At 45.9% G+C, this 12,573-nt stretch overlaps 1 protein-coding gene across 3 annotated transcripts in view; it reads right to left on the reverse strand.

Annotated features, from left to right (window-relative positions):
• Positions 1–1,093: 1,093 nt before the first annotated feature.
• THBS3 (thrombospondin 3) overlaps positions 1,094–12,573 on the reverse strand; it is an 809,978-nt gene continuing 798,498 nt past the window's right edge. For all 3 annotated transcript variants that reach the window (XM_088448476.1, XM_088448475.1, XM_088448477.1), the window contains one exon: positions 1,094–1,610. In XM_088448476.1, coding sequence (XP_088304602.1) covers positions 1,552–1,610 — 59 coding nt within the window. In that variant the 3' untranslated portion in view covers positions 1,094–1,551. The remainder of the gene's footprint in view (positions 1,611–12,573) is intronic.

Here is a 12,573-nt window from a genome sequence, read left to right on the forward strand (position 1 = left end):
ATTCATCTTTCCCTCTATCCTCACTAGTCTCCCAGTTCCTGCCACTGATCAACATCTCCACAGCATGATGCTGCCACCACCATGCTTCACTGTAGGGATGGTATTGGCCTGATGATGAGCGGTGCCTGGTTTGCTCCAAACATAACGCCTGGCATTCACGCCAAAGAGTTCAATCTTTGTCTCTCATGGTCTGAGAGTCCTTCAGGTGCATTTTGGCAAACTCCAGGTTGGCTGCCATGTGCTTTTTACTAAGGAGTGGCTTCCGTCTGGCCAATCTACCATACAGGCCTGATTGGTGGATTGCTGCAGAGATGGTTGTCCTTCTGGAAAGTTCTCCTCACTCCACAGAGGAATGCTGTAGCTCTGACATAGTGACCATCGGGTTCTTGGCCACCTCCCTGACTAGGACCCTTCTCCCCCGATCGCTCAGTTTAGACGGCCGGCCAACTCTAGGAAGAGTCCTGGTGGTTCCGAACTTCTTCCATTTACGGATGATGGAGGCCACTGTGCTCATTGGGAAAGCAAAGCAGCAGATATTTTTCTGTAACCTTCCCCAGATTTGTGCCTTGAGACAATCCTGTCTCGGTGGTGTACAGACAATTCCTTGGACTTCATGCTTGGTTTGTGATCTGACATGCACTGTCAAGTGTGGGACCTTATATAGACAGGTGTATGCCTTTCAAAATCATGTCCAGTCAACTGAATTTACCACAGGTGCACTCCAATGAAGCTGTAGGAACATCTCAAGGAAGATCAGTGGAAACAGGATGCACCTGAGCTCAATTTTGAGTTTCATGGCAAAGGCTATGAATACTTATGTACATGTGATTTCTTAGTGTTTTTATTTAATTAAATTAGCAAAAATTGCAAAATAACTTCTTTACACGTTGTCATTATGGGGTACTGTGTGTAGAATTTTGAGGACAAAAATGAATTTATTCCATTTTGGAATAAGGCTGTAACATAACAAAATGTGGAAAAAGTGAAGCGTTGTGAATACTTTCCGGATGCACTGTATATTTTGGGAATTACTTCCATAAGGGTTATTACTGCGTCGGTCACAGGCCACAGCAAGAAAGCACTCAGACGTCACTAGAGAAACTCATGTAGTTTAAGAGAAGTTATTGTGATATGAGATGGGAAAGGGAACACACAATGACCCAGGTAAGTCTACATAACCAACTCTGGGGACTCAGCCACGTCCTGTAATGCCACGGTCCACAAAATGTCCCACCACACCAGAATCAACTAGGACAATGCTCCTGAAGACAACGTTGCCATCTGAGATGAAGAAGGTTGACCCAGGAGAACTTGTACCCTCCCATTACACCATTTCCATGTGATAATTCCTTGCCACAGAGGCTGGGCCCCTTCTCTGTCCAGGGAGTGACTTGCAGATATCACAGGATCGTCTGTGTTGGGTGGAGGCCTACCATGTCCATGCACGGGATGTGGCAACCCTCTGGAGCTGCTCTATGGACCGTGAACAGACCCTGGAATGTCAGATGGAAGTGCTGGACCTGTAACTGTGGTATATTGGGGTCATAATACTTAGTCCCGAGCTTCCAGGAGAATCCGTCTGTATGGCTCAAAGTCCTCAGGAATTGTGTCTGTAAGGTGAAACAACTAGTGAGTACAAGAAAATGCAAGGGCACACTCACTTCTATACCTGCTCACAGTCATCATTACACTGTACCACTCAAAGAGACCTTTATACCGACATGGCACAGTCATAGCCACAATTATTCACACCCTCGTCATTTTATTCGGTAAGTACAGACTTTGAAAAATATAACTATACTGTGGATATACTGCGGGTACCACAGGTGACGTCACTACACAGCGACACAACACCCGCAGGATGAGTGATGGTTATACTCCGGGTACCACAGGTGACGTCACTACACAGCGACACAACACCCGCAGGAGGAGTGATGGCTATACTGCGGGTACCACAGGTGACGTCACTACACAGCGACACAACACCCGCAGGAGGAGTGATGGTTATACTGCGGGTACCACAGGTGACGTCACTACACAGCTATACCTGCTCATACTCAGTACCTTTACTCACTCTACCTGCTCATACTCAGTACCTTTACTCACTCTACCTGCTCATACTCAGTACCTTTACTCACTCTCACAGCTATGCCTGCTCATACTCAGTACCTTTGCTCACCCTCACAGCTATGCCTGCTCATACTCAGTACCTTTGCTCACCCTCACAGCTATACCTGCTCATACTCAGTACCTTTACTCACCCTCACAGCTATACCTGCTCATACTCAGTACCTTTACTCACTCTCACAGCTATACCTGCTCATACTCAGTACCTTTACTCACCCTCACAGCTATACCTGCTCATACTCAGTACCTTTACTCACCCTCACAGCTATACCTTCTCATACTCAGTACCTTTACTCACTCTCACAGCTATACCTTCTCATACTCAGTACCTTTACTCACTCTCACAGCTATACCTGCTCATACTCAGTACCTTTACTCACTCTCACAGCTATACCTGCTCATACTCAGTACCTTTACTCACTCTCACAGCTATGCCTGCTCATACTCAGTACCTTTACTCACTCTCACAGCTATGCCTGCTCATACTCAGTACCTTTGCTCACCCTCACAGCTATACCTGCTCATACTCAGTACCTTTGCTCACTCTCACAGCTATGCCTGCTCATACTCAGTACCTTTACTCACCCTCACAGCTATACCTGCTCATACTCAGTACCTTTACTCACTCTCACAGCTATGCCTGCTCATACTCAGTACCTTTACTCACTCTCACAGCTATGCCTGCTCATACTCAGTACCTTTACTCACCCTCACAGCTATACCTGCTCATACTCAGTACCTTTACTCACCCTCACAGCTATACCTGCTCATACTCAGTACCTTTACTCACCCTCACAGCTATACCTGCTCATACTCAGTACCTTTACTCACTCTCACAGCTATACCTGCTCATACTCAGTACATTTACTCACCCTCACAGCTATACCTGCTCATACTCAGTACCTTTACTCACTCTCACAGCTATACCTGCTCATACTCAGTACCTTTACTCATCCTCACAGCTATACCTGCTCATACTCAGTACCTTTACTCACTCTCACAGCTATGCCTGCTCATACTCAGTACCTTTACTCACTCTCACAGCTATACCTGCTCATACTCAGTACCTTTACTCACCCTCACAGCTATACCTGCTCATACTCAGTACCTTTACTCACCCTCACAGCTATACCTGCTCATACTCAGTACCTTTACTCACTCTCACAGCTATACCTGCTCATACTCAGTACATTTACTCACCCTCACAGCTATACCTGCTCATACTCAGTACCTTTACTCACTCTCACAGCTATACCTGCTCATACTCAGTACCTTTACTCACTCTCACAGCTATACCTGCTCATACTCAGTACCTTTATTCACTCTCACAGCTATACCTGCTCATACTCAGTACCTTTACTCACCCTCACAGCTATGCCTGCCCATACTCTGTACCTTTGCTCACTCTCACAGCTATGCCTGCTCATACTCAGTACCTTTGCTCACTCTCACAGCTATACCTGCTCATACTCAGTACCTTTGCTCACCCTCACAGCTATGCCTGCTCATACTCAGTACCATTACTCACTCTCACAGCTATGCCTGCTCATACTCAGTACCTTTACTCACTCTCACAGCTATGCCTGCTCATACTCAGTACCTTTACTCACTCTCACAGCTATACCAGCTCATACTCAGTACCTTTACTCACTCTCACAGCTATACCTGCTCATACTCAGTACCTTTACTCACTCTCACAGCTATGCCTGCTCATACTCAGTACCTTTACTCACTCTCACAGCTATGCCTGCTCATACTCAGTACCTTTACTCACTCTCACAGCTATACCTGCTCATACTCAGTACCTTTACTCACTCTCACAGCTATGCCTGCTCATACTCAGTACCTTTACTCATCCTCACAGCTATACCTGCTCATACTCAGTACCTTTACTCACTCTCACAGCTATGCCTGCTCATACTCAGTACCTTTACTCACTCTCACAGCTATGCCTGCTCATACTCAGTACCTTTACTCACTCTCACAGCTATGCCTGCTCATACTCAGTACCTTTACTCACTCTCACAGCTATACCTGCTCATACTCAGTACCTTTACTCACTCTCACAGCTATGCCTGCTCATACTCAGTACCTTTACTCATCCTCACAGCTATACCTGCTCATACTCAGTACCTTTACTCACTCTCACAGCTATGCCTGCTCATACTCAGTACCTTTACTCACTCTCACAGCTATGCCTGCTCATACTCAGTACCTTTACTCACTCTCACAGCTATGCCTGCTCATACTCAGTACCTTTACTCACTCTCACAGCTATGCCTGCTCATACTCAGTACCTTTACTCACTCTCACAGCTATGCCTGCTCATACTCAGTACCTTTGCTCACTCTCACAGCTATTCCTGCTCATACTCAGTACCTTTACTCACCCTCACAGCTATACCTGCTCATACTCAGTACCTTTGCTCACCCTCACAGCTATACCTGCTCATACTCAGTACCTTTGCTCACCCTCACAGCTATGCCTGCTCATACTCAGTACCTTTGCTCACCCTCACAGCTATGCCTGCTCATACTCAGTACCTTTGCTCACTCTCACAGCTATACCTGCTCATACTCAGTACCTTTACTCACTCTCACAGCTATACCTGCTCATACTCAGTACCTTTACTCACCCTCACAGCTATGCCTGCTCATACTCAGTACCTTTACTCACTCTCACAGCTATACCTGCTCATACTCAGTACCTTTACTCACCCTCACAGCTATGCCTGCTCATACTCAGTACCTTTACTCACTCTCACAGCTATTCCTGCTCATACTCAGTAGCTTTACTCACTCTCACAGCTATACCTGCTCATACTCAGTACCTTTGCTCACCCTCACAGCTATGCCTGCTCATACTCAGTACCTTTGCTCACTCTCCCAGCTATACCTGCTCATACTCAGTACCTTTGCTCACTCTCACAGCTATGCCTGCTCATACTCAGTACCTTTACTCACTCTCACAGCTATACCTGCTCATACTCAGTACCTTTGCTCACCCTCACAGCTATGCCTGCTCATACTCAGTACCTTTGCTCACCCTCACAGCTATGCCTGCTCATACTCAGTACCTTTGCTCACTCTCACAGCTATACCTGCTCATACTCAGTACCTTTGCTCACCCTCACAGCTATGCCTGCTCATACTCAGTACCTTTGCTCACTCTCACAGCTATACCTGCTCATACTCAGTACCTTTACTCACTCTCACAGCTATACCTGCTCATACTCAGTACCTTTGCTCACCCTCACAGCTATGCCTGCTCATACTCAGTACCTTTGCTCACTCTCACAGCTATACCTGCTCATACTCAGTACCTTTACTCACTCTCACAGCTATGCCTGCTCATACTCAGTACCTTTGCTCACTCTCCCAGCTATACCTGCTCATACTCAGTACCTTTGCTCACTCTCACAGCTATACCTGCTCATACTCAGTACCTTTGCTCACCCTCACAGCTATACCTGCTCATACTCAGTACCTTTGCTCACCCTCACAGCTATGCCTGCTCATACTCAGTACCTTTGCTCACTCTCACAGCTATACCTGCTCATACTCAGTACCTTTACTCACTCTCACAGCTATACCTGCTCATACTCAGTACCTTTACTCACTCTCACAGCTATACCTGCTCATACTCAGTACCTTTACTCACCCTCACAGCTATGCCTGCTCATACTCAGTACCTTTACTCACTCTCACAGCTATACCTGCTCATACTCAGTACCTTTACTCACCCTCACAGCTATGCCTGCTCATACTCAGTACCTTTACTCACTCTCACAGCTATTCCTGCTCATACTCAGTAGCTTTACTCACTCTCACAGCTATACCTGCTCATACTCAGTACCTTTGCTCACACTAACAGCTATATGCCTGCTCATACTCAGTACCTTTACTCACTCTCACAGCTATGCCTGCTCATACTCAGTACCTTTACTCACCCTCACAGCTATACCTGCTCATACTCAGTACCTTTACTCACTCTCACAGCTATGCCTGCTCATACTCAGTACCTTTACTCTCTCTCACAGCTATGCCTGCTCATACTCAGTACCTTTGCTCACTCTCACAGATAAACCAGCTCATACTCAGTACCTTTACTCACCCTCACAGCTATGCCTGCTCATACTCAGTATCTTTAATCACTCTCACAGCTATACCTGCTCATACTCAGTACCATTACTCACTCTCACAGCTATGCCTGCTCATACTCAGTACCTTTACTCACTCTCACAGCTATACCTGCTCATACTCAGTACCATTACTCACTCTCACAGCTATGCCTGCTCATACTCAGTACCATTACTCACTCTCACAGCTATGCCTGCTCATACTCAGTACCATTACTCACTCTAACAGCTATACCTGCTCATACTCAGTACCTTTACTCACCCTCACAGCTATACCTGCTCATACTCAGTACCTTTACTTACTCTCACAGCTATACCTGCTCATACTCAGTACCTTTACTCACTCTCACAGCTATACCTGCTCATACTCAGTACCTTTACTCACTCTCACAGCTATACCTGCTCATACTCAGTACCTTTACTCACTCTCACAGCTATACCTGCTCATACTCAGTACCTTTACTCACTCTCACAGCTATGCCTGCTCATACTCAGTACCTTTACTCACTCTCACAGCTATGCCTGCTCATACTCAGTACCTTTACTCACTCTCACAGCTATACCTGCTCATACTCAGTACCTTTACTCACTCTCACAGCTATGCCTGCTCATACTCAGTACCTTTACTCATCCTCACAGCTATACCTGCTCATACTCAGTACCTTTACTCACTCTCACAGCTATGCCTGCTCATACTCAGTACCTTTACTCACTCTCACAGCTATGCCTGCTCATACTCAGTACCTTTGCTCACCCTCACAGCTATGCCTGCTCATACTCAGTACCTTTACTCACTCTCACAGCTATACCTGCTCATACTCAGTACCTTTACTCACTCTCACAGCTATACCTGCTCATACTCAGTACCTTTACTCACCCTCACAGCTATGCCTGCTCATACTCAGTACCTTTACTCACTCTCACAGCTATTCCTGCTCATACTCAGTAGCTTTACTCACTCTCACAGCTATACCTGCTCATACTCAGTACCTTTGCTCACACTAACAGCTATATGCCTGCTCATACTCAGTACCTTTACTCACTCTCACAGCTATGCCTGCTCATACTCAGTACCTTTACTCACCCTCACAGCTATACCTGCTCATACTCAGTACCTTTACTCACTCTCACAGCTATGCCTGCTCATACTCAGTACCTTTACTCTCTCTCACAGCTATGCCTGCTCATACTCAGTACCTTTACTCACTCTCACAGCTATGCCTGCTCATACTCAGTACCTTTACTCACCCTCACAGCTATGCCTGCTCATACTCAGTATCTTTAATCACTCTCACAGCTATAATTGCTCATACTCAGTACCTTTACTCACCCTCACAGCTATGCCTGCTCATACTCAGTACCTTTACTCACCCTCACAGCTATGCCTGCTCATACTCAGTATCTTTAATCACTCTCACAGCTATACCTGCTCATACTCAGTACCTTTACTATCTCTCACAGCTATGCCTGCTCATACTCAGTACCTTTACTCACTCTCACAGCTATGCCTGCTCATACTCAGTACCTTTACTCACTCTCACAGCTATACCTGCTCATACTCAGTACCTTTACTCACTCTCACAGCTATGCCTGCTCATACTCAGTACCTTTACTTACTCTCACAGCTATGCCTGCTCATACTCAGTACCTTTGCTCACCCTCACAGCTATGCCTGCTCATACTCAGTATCTTTAATCACTCTCACAGCTATGCCTGCTCATACTCAGTACCTTTACTCACTCTCACAGCTATACCTGCTCATACTCAGTACCCTTACTCACCCTCACAGCTATACCTGCTCATACTCAGTACATTTACTCACCCTCACAGCTATACCTACTCATACTCAGTACCTTTGCTCACCCTCACAGCTATGCCTGCTCATACTCAGTACCTTTGCTCACCCTCACAGCTATGCCTGCTCATACTCAGTACCTTTGCTCACTCTCACAGCTATACCTGCTCATACTCAGTACCTTTACTATCTCTCACAGCTATGCCTGCTCATACTCAGTACCTTTACTCACTCTCACAGCTATACCTGCTCATACTCAGTACCTTTACTTACTCTCACAGCTATACCTGCTCATACTCAGTACCTTTACTCACTCTCACTGCTATGCCTGCTCATACTCAGTACGTTTACTCACCCTCACAGCTATACCTGCTCATACTCAGTACATTTACTCACCCTCACAGCTATGCCTGCTCATACTCAGTACCTTTACTCACTCTCACAGCTATGCCTGCTCATACTCAGTACCTTTGCTCACCCTCACAGCTATGCCTGCTCATACTCAGTACCTTTACTCACCCTCACAGCTATACCTGCTCATACTCAGTACCTTTGCTCACTCTCACAGCTATACCTGCTCATACTCAGTACATTTACTCACTCTCACAGCTATACCTGCTCATACTCAGTACCTTTGCTCACTCTCACAGCTATACCTGCTCATACTCAGTACATTTACTCACCCTCACAGCTATGCCTGCTCATACTCAGTACCTTTACTCACTCTCACAGCTATACCTGCTCATACTCAGTACATTTACTCACCCTCACAGCTATACCTGCTCATACTCAGTACCTTTGCTCACTCTCACAGCTATACCTGCTCATACTCAGTACATTTACTCACCCTCACAGCTATGCCTGCTCATACTCAGTACCTTTACTCACTCTCACAGCTATGCCTGCTCATACTCAGTACCTTTGCTCACCCTCACAGCTATGCCTGCTCATACTCAGTTCCTTTGCTCACTCTCACAGCTATACCTGCTCATACTCAGTACCTTTACTCACTCTCACAGCTATGCCTGCTCATACTCAGTACCTTTGCTCACTCTCACAGCTATGCCTGCTCATACTCAGTACCTTTACTCACTCTCACAGCTATACCTGCTCATGCTCAGTACCTTTGCTCATTCTCACAGCTATGCCTGCTCATACTCAGTACCTTTACTCACTCTCACAGCTATACCTGCTCATACTCAGTACCTTTACTCACTCTCACAGCTATACCTGCTCATACTCAGTACCTTTACTCACTCTCACAGCTATACCTGCTCATACTCAGTACCTTTACTCACTCTCACAGCTATACCTGCTCATACTCAGTACCTTTACTCACCCTCACAGCTATACCTGCTCATACTCAGTACCTTTATTCACCCTCACAGCTATGCCTGCTCATACTCAGTAACTTTACTCACTCTCACAGCTATGCCTGCTCATACTCAGTAACTTTACTCACTCTCACAGCTATTCCTGCTCATACTCAGTACCTTTACTCACTCTCACAGCTATACCTGCTCATGCTCAGTACCTTTACTCACACTCAGTATTATCTCTACTCACACTCAGTACCTTTGCTCACCCTCACAGCTATACCTGCTCATACTCAGTACCTTTACTCACCCTCACAGCTATACCTGCTCATACTCAGTACCTTTACTCACCCTCACAGCTATACCTGCTCATAATCAAAACCTTTACTCACTCTCACAGCTATGCCTACTCATACTCAGTACCTTTACTCACTCTCACAGCTATGCCTGCTCATACTCAGTACCTTTACTCACTCTCACAGCTATACCTGCTCATACTCAGTACCTTTACTCACTCTCACAGCTATACCTGCTCATACTCAGTACCTTTACTCACTCTCACAGCTATACCTGCTCATACTCAGTACCTTTACTCACTCTCACAGCTATACCTGCTCATACTCAGTACCTTTACTCACTCTCACAGCTATACCTGCTCATACTCAGTACCTTTACTCACTCTCACAGCTATACCTGCTCATACTCAGTACCTTTACTCACCCTCACAGCTATACCTGCTCATACTCAGTACCTTTACTTACTCTCACAGCTATGCCTGCTCATACTCAGTACCTTTACTCACCCTCACAGCTATGCCTGCTCATACTCAGTACCTTTGCTCACCCTCACATCTATACCTGCTCATGCTCAGTACCTTTACTCACACTCAGTATTATCTCTACTCACACTCAGTACCTTTGCTCACCCTCACAGCTATACCTGCTCATAATCAATACCTTATCTCACTCTCACAGCTATGCCTACTCATACTCAGTACCTTTACTCACTCTCACTGCTATGCCTGCTCATACTCAGTACCTTTACTCACTCTCACAGCTATACCTGCTCATACTCAGTACCTTTACTCACCCTCACAGCTATACCTGCTCATACTCAGTACCTTTACTCTCTCTCACAGCTATGCCTGCTCATACTCAGTACCGTTACTCACTCTCACAGCTATGCCTGCTCATACTCAGTACCTTTACTCACTCTCACAGCTATACCTGCTCATACTCAGTACCTTTGCTCACTCTCACAGCTATGCCTGCTCATACTCAGTACCTTTACTCACTCTCACAGCTATACCTGCTCATACTCAGTACCCTTACTCACCCTCACAGCTATACCTGCTCATACTCAGTACATTTACTCACCCTCACAGCTATACCTACTCATACTCAGTACCTTTGCTCACCCTCACAGCTATGCCTGCTCATACTCAGTACCTTTGCTCACCCTCACAGCTATACCTGCTCATACTCAGTACCTTTACTCACTCTCACAGCTATTCCTGCTCATACTCAGTACATTTACTCACCCTCACAGCTATGCCTGCTCATACTCAGTACCTTTGCTCACCCTCACAGCTATACCTGCTCATGCTCAGTACCTTTACTCACACTCAGTATTATCTCTACTCACACTCAGTACCTTTGCTCACCCTCACAGCTATACCTGCTCATAATCAATACCTTTACTCACTCTCACTGCTATGCCTGCTCATACTCAGTACCTTTACTCACTCTCACAGCTATACCTGCTCATACTCAGTACCTTTACTCACCCTCACAGCTATGCCTGCTCATACTCAGTACCTTTACTCTCTCTCACAGCTATGCCTGCTCATACTCAGTACCTTTACTCACTCTCACAGCTATGCCTGCTCATACTCAGTACCTTTACTCACTCTCACAGCTATACCTGCTCATGCTCAGTAACTTTACTCACTCTCACAGCTATACCTGCTCATACTCAGTACCTTTACTCACTCTCACAGCTATACCTGCTCATACTCAGTACCTTTACTCACCCTCACAGCTATACCTGCTCATACTCAGTACATTTACTCACCCTCACAGCTATGCCTGCTCATACTCAGTACCTTTGCTCACCCTCACAGCTATGCCTGCTCATACTCAGTACCTTTACTCACCCTCACAGCTATACCTGCTCATACTCAGTACATTTACTCACCCTCACAGCTATGCCTGCTCATACTCAGTACCTTTACTCACTCTCACAGCTATACCTGCTCATACTCAGTAACTTTACTCACTCTCACAGCTATACCTGCTCATACTCAGTTCCTTTGCTCACTCTCACAGCTATACCTGCTCATACTCAGTACCTTTGCTCATTCTCACAGCTATGCCTGCTCATACTCAGTACCTTTACTCACTCTAACAGCTATGCCTGCTCATACTCAGTACCTTTGCTCACTCTAACAGCTATGCCTGCTCATACTCAGTACCTTTACTCACTCTCACAGCTATACCTGCTCATACTCAGTACCTTTACTCACTCTCACAGCTATACCTGCTCATACTCAGTTCCTTTGCTCACTCTCACAGCTATACCTGCTCATACTCAGTTCCTTTGCTCACTCTCACAGCTATGCCTGCTCATACTCAGTACCTTTACTCACTCTCACAGCTATACCTGCTCATACTCAGTTCCTTTGCTCACTCTCACAGCTATGCCTGCTCATACTCAGTACCTTTACTCACTCTCACAGCTATACCTGCTCATACTCAGTTCCTTTGCTCACTCTCACAGCTATGCCTGCTCATACTCAGTACCTTTACTCACTCTCACAGCTATTCCTGCTCATACTCAGTACCTTTACTCACTCTCACAGCTATACCTGCTCATACTCAGTTCCTTTGCTCACTCTCACAGCTATGCCTGCTCATACTCAGTACCTTTACTCACTCTCACAGCTATACCTGCTCATACTCAGTACCTTTACTCACTCTCACTGCTATACCTGCTCATACTCAGTACCTTTACTCACCCTCACAGCTATTCCTGCTCATACTCAGTACCTTTACTCACTCTCACAGCTATACCTGCTCATACTCAGTTCCTTTGCTCACTCTCACAGCTATGCCTGCTCATACTCAGTACCTTTACTCACTCTCACAGCTATACCTGCTCATACTCAGTTCCTTTGCTCACTCTCACAGCTATTCCTG

Source organism: Taudactylus pleione, unplaced genomic scaffold (assembly GCF_031769625.1).
Source record: "Taudactylus pleione unplaced genomic scaffold, aTauple2 ptg000455l, whole genome shotgun sequence".
NCBI classification, from domain to species: Eukaryota; Metazoa; Chordata; class Amphibia; order Anura; family Myobatrachidae; genus Taudactylus; species Taudactylus pleione.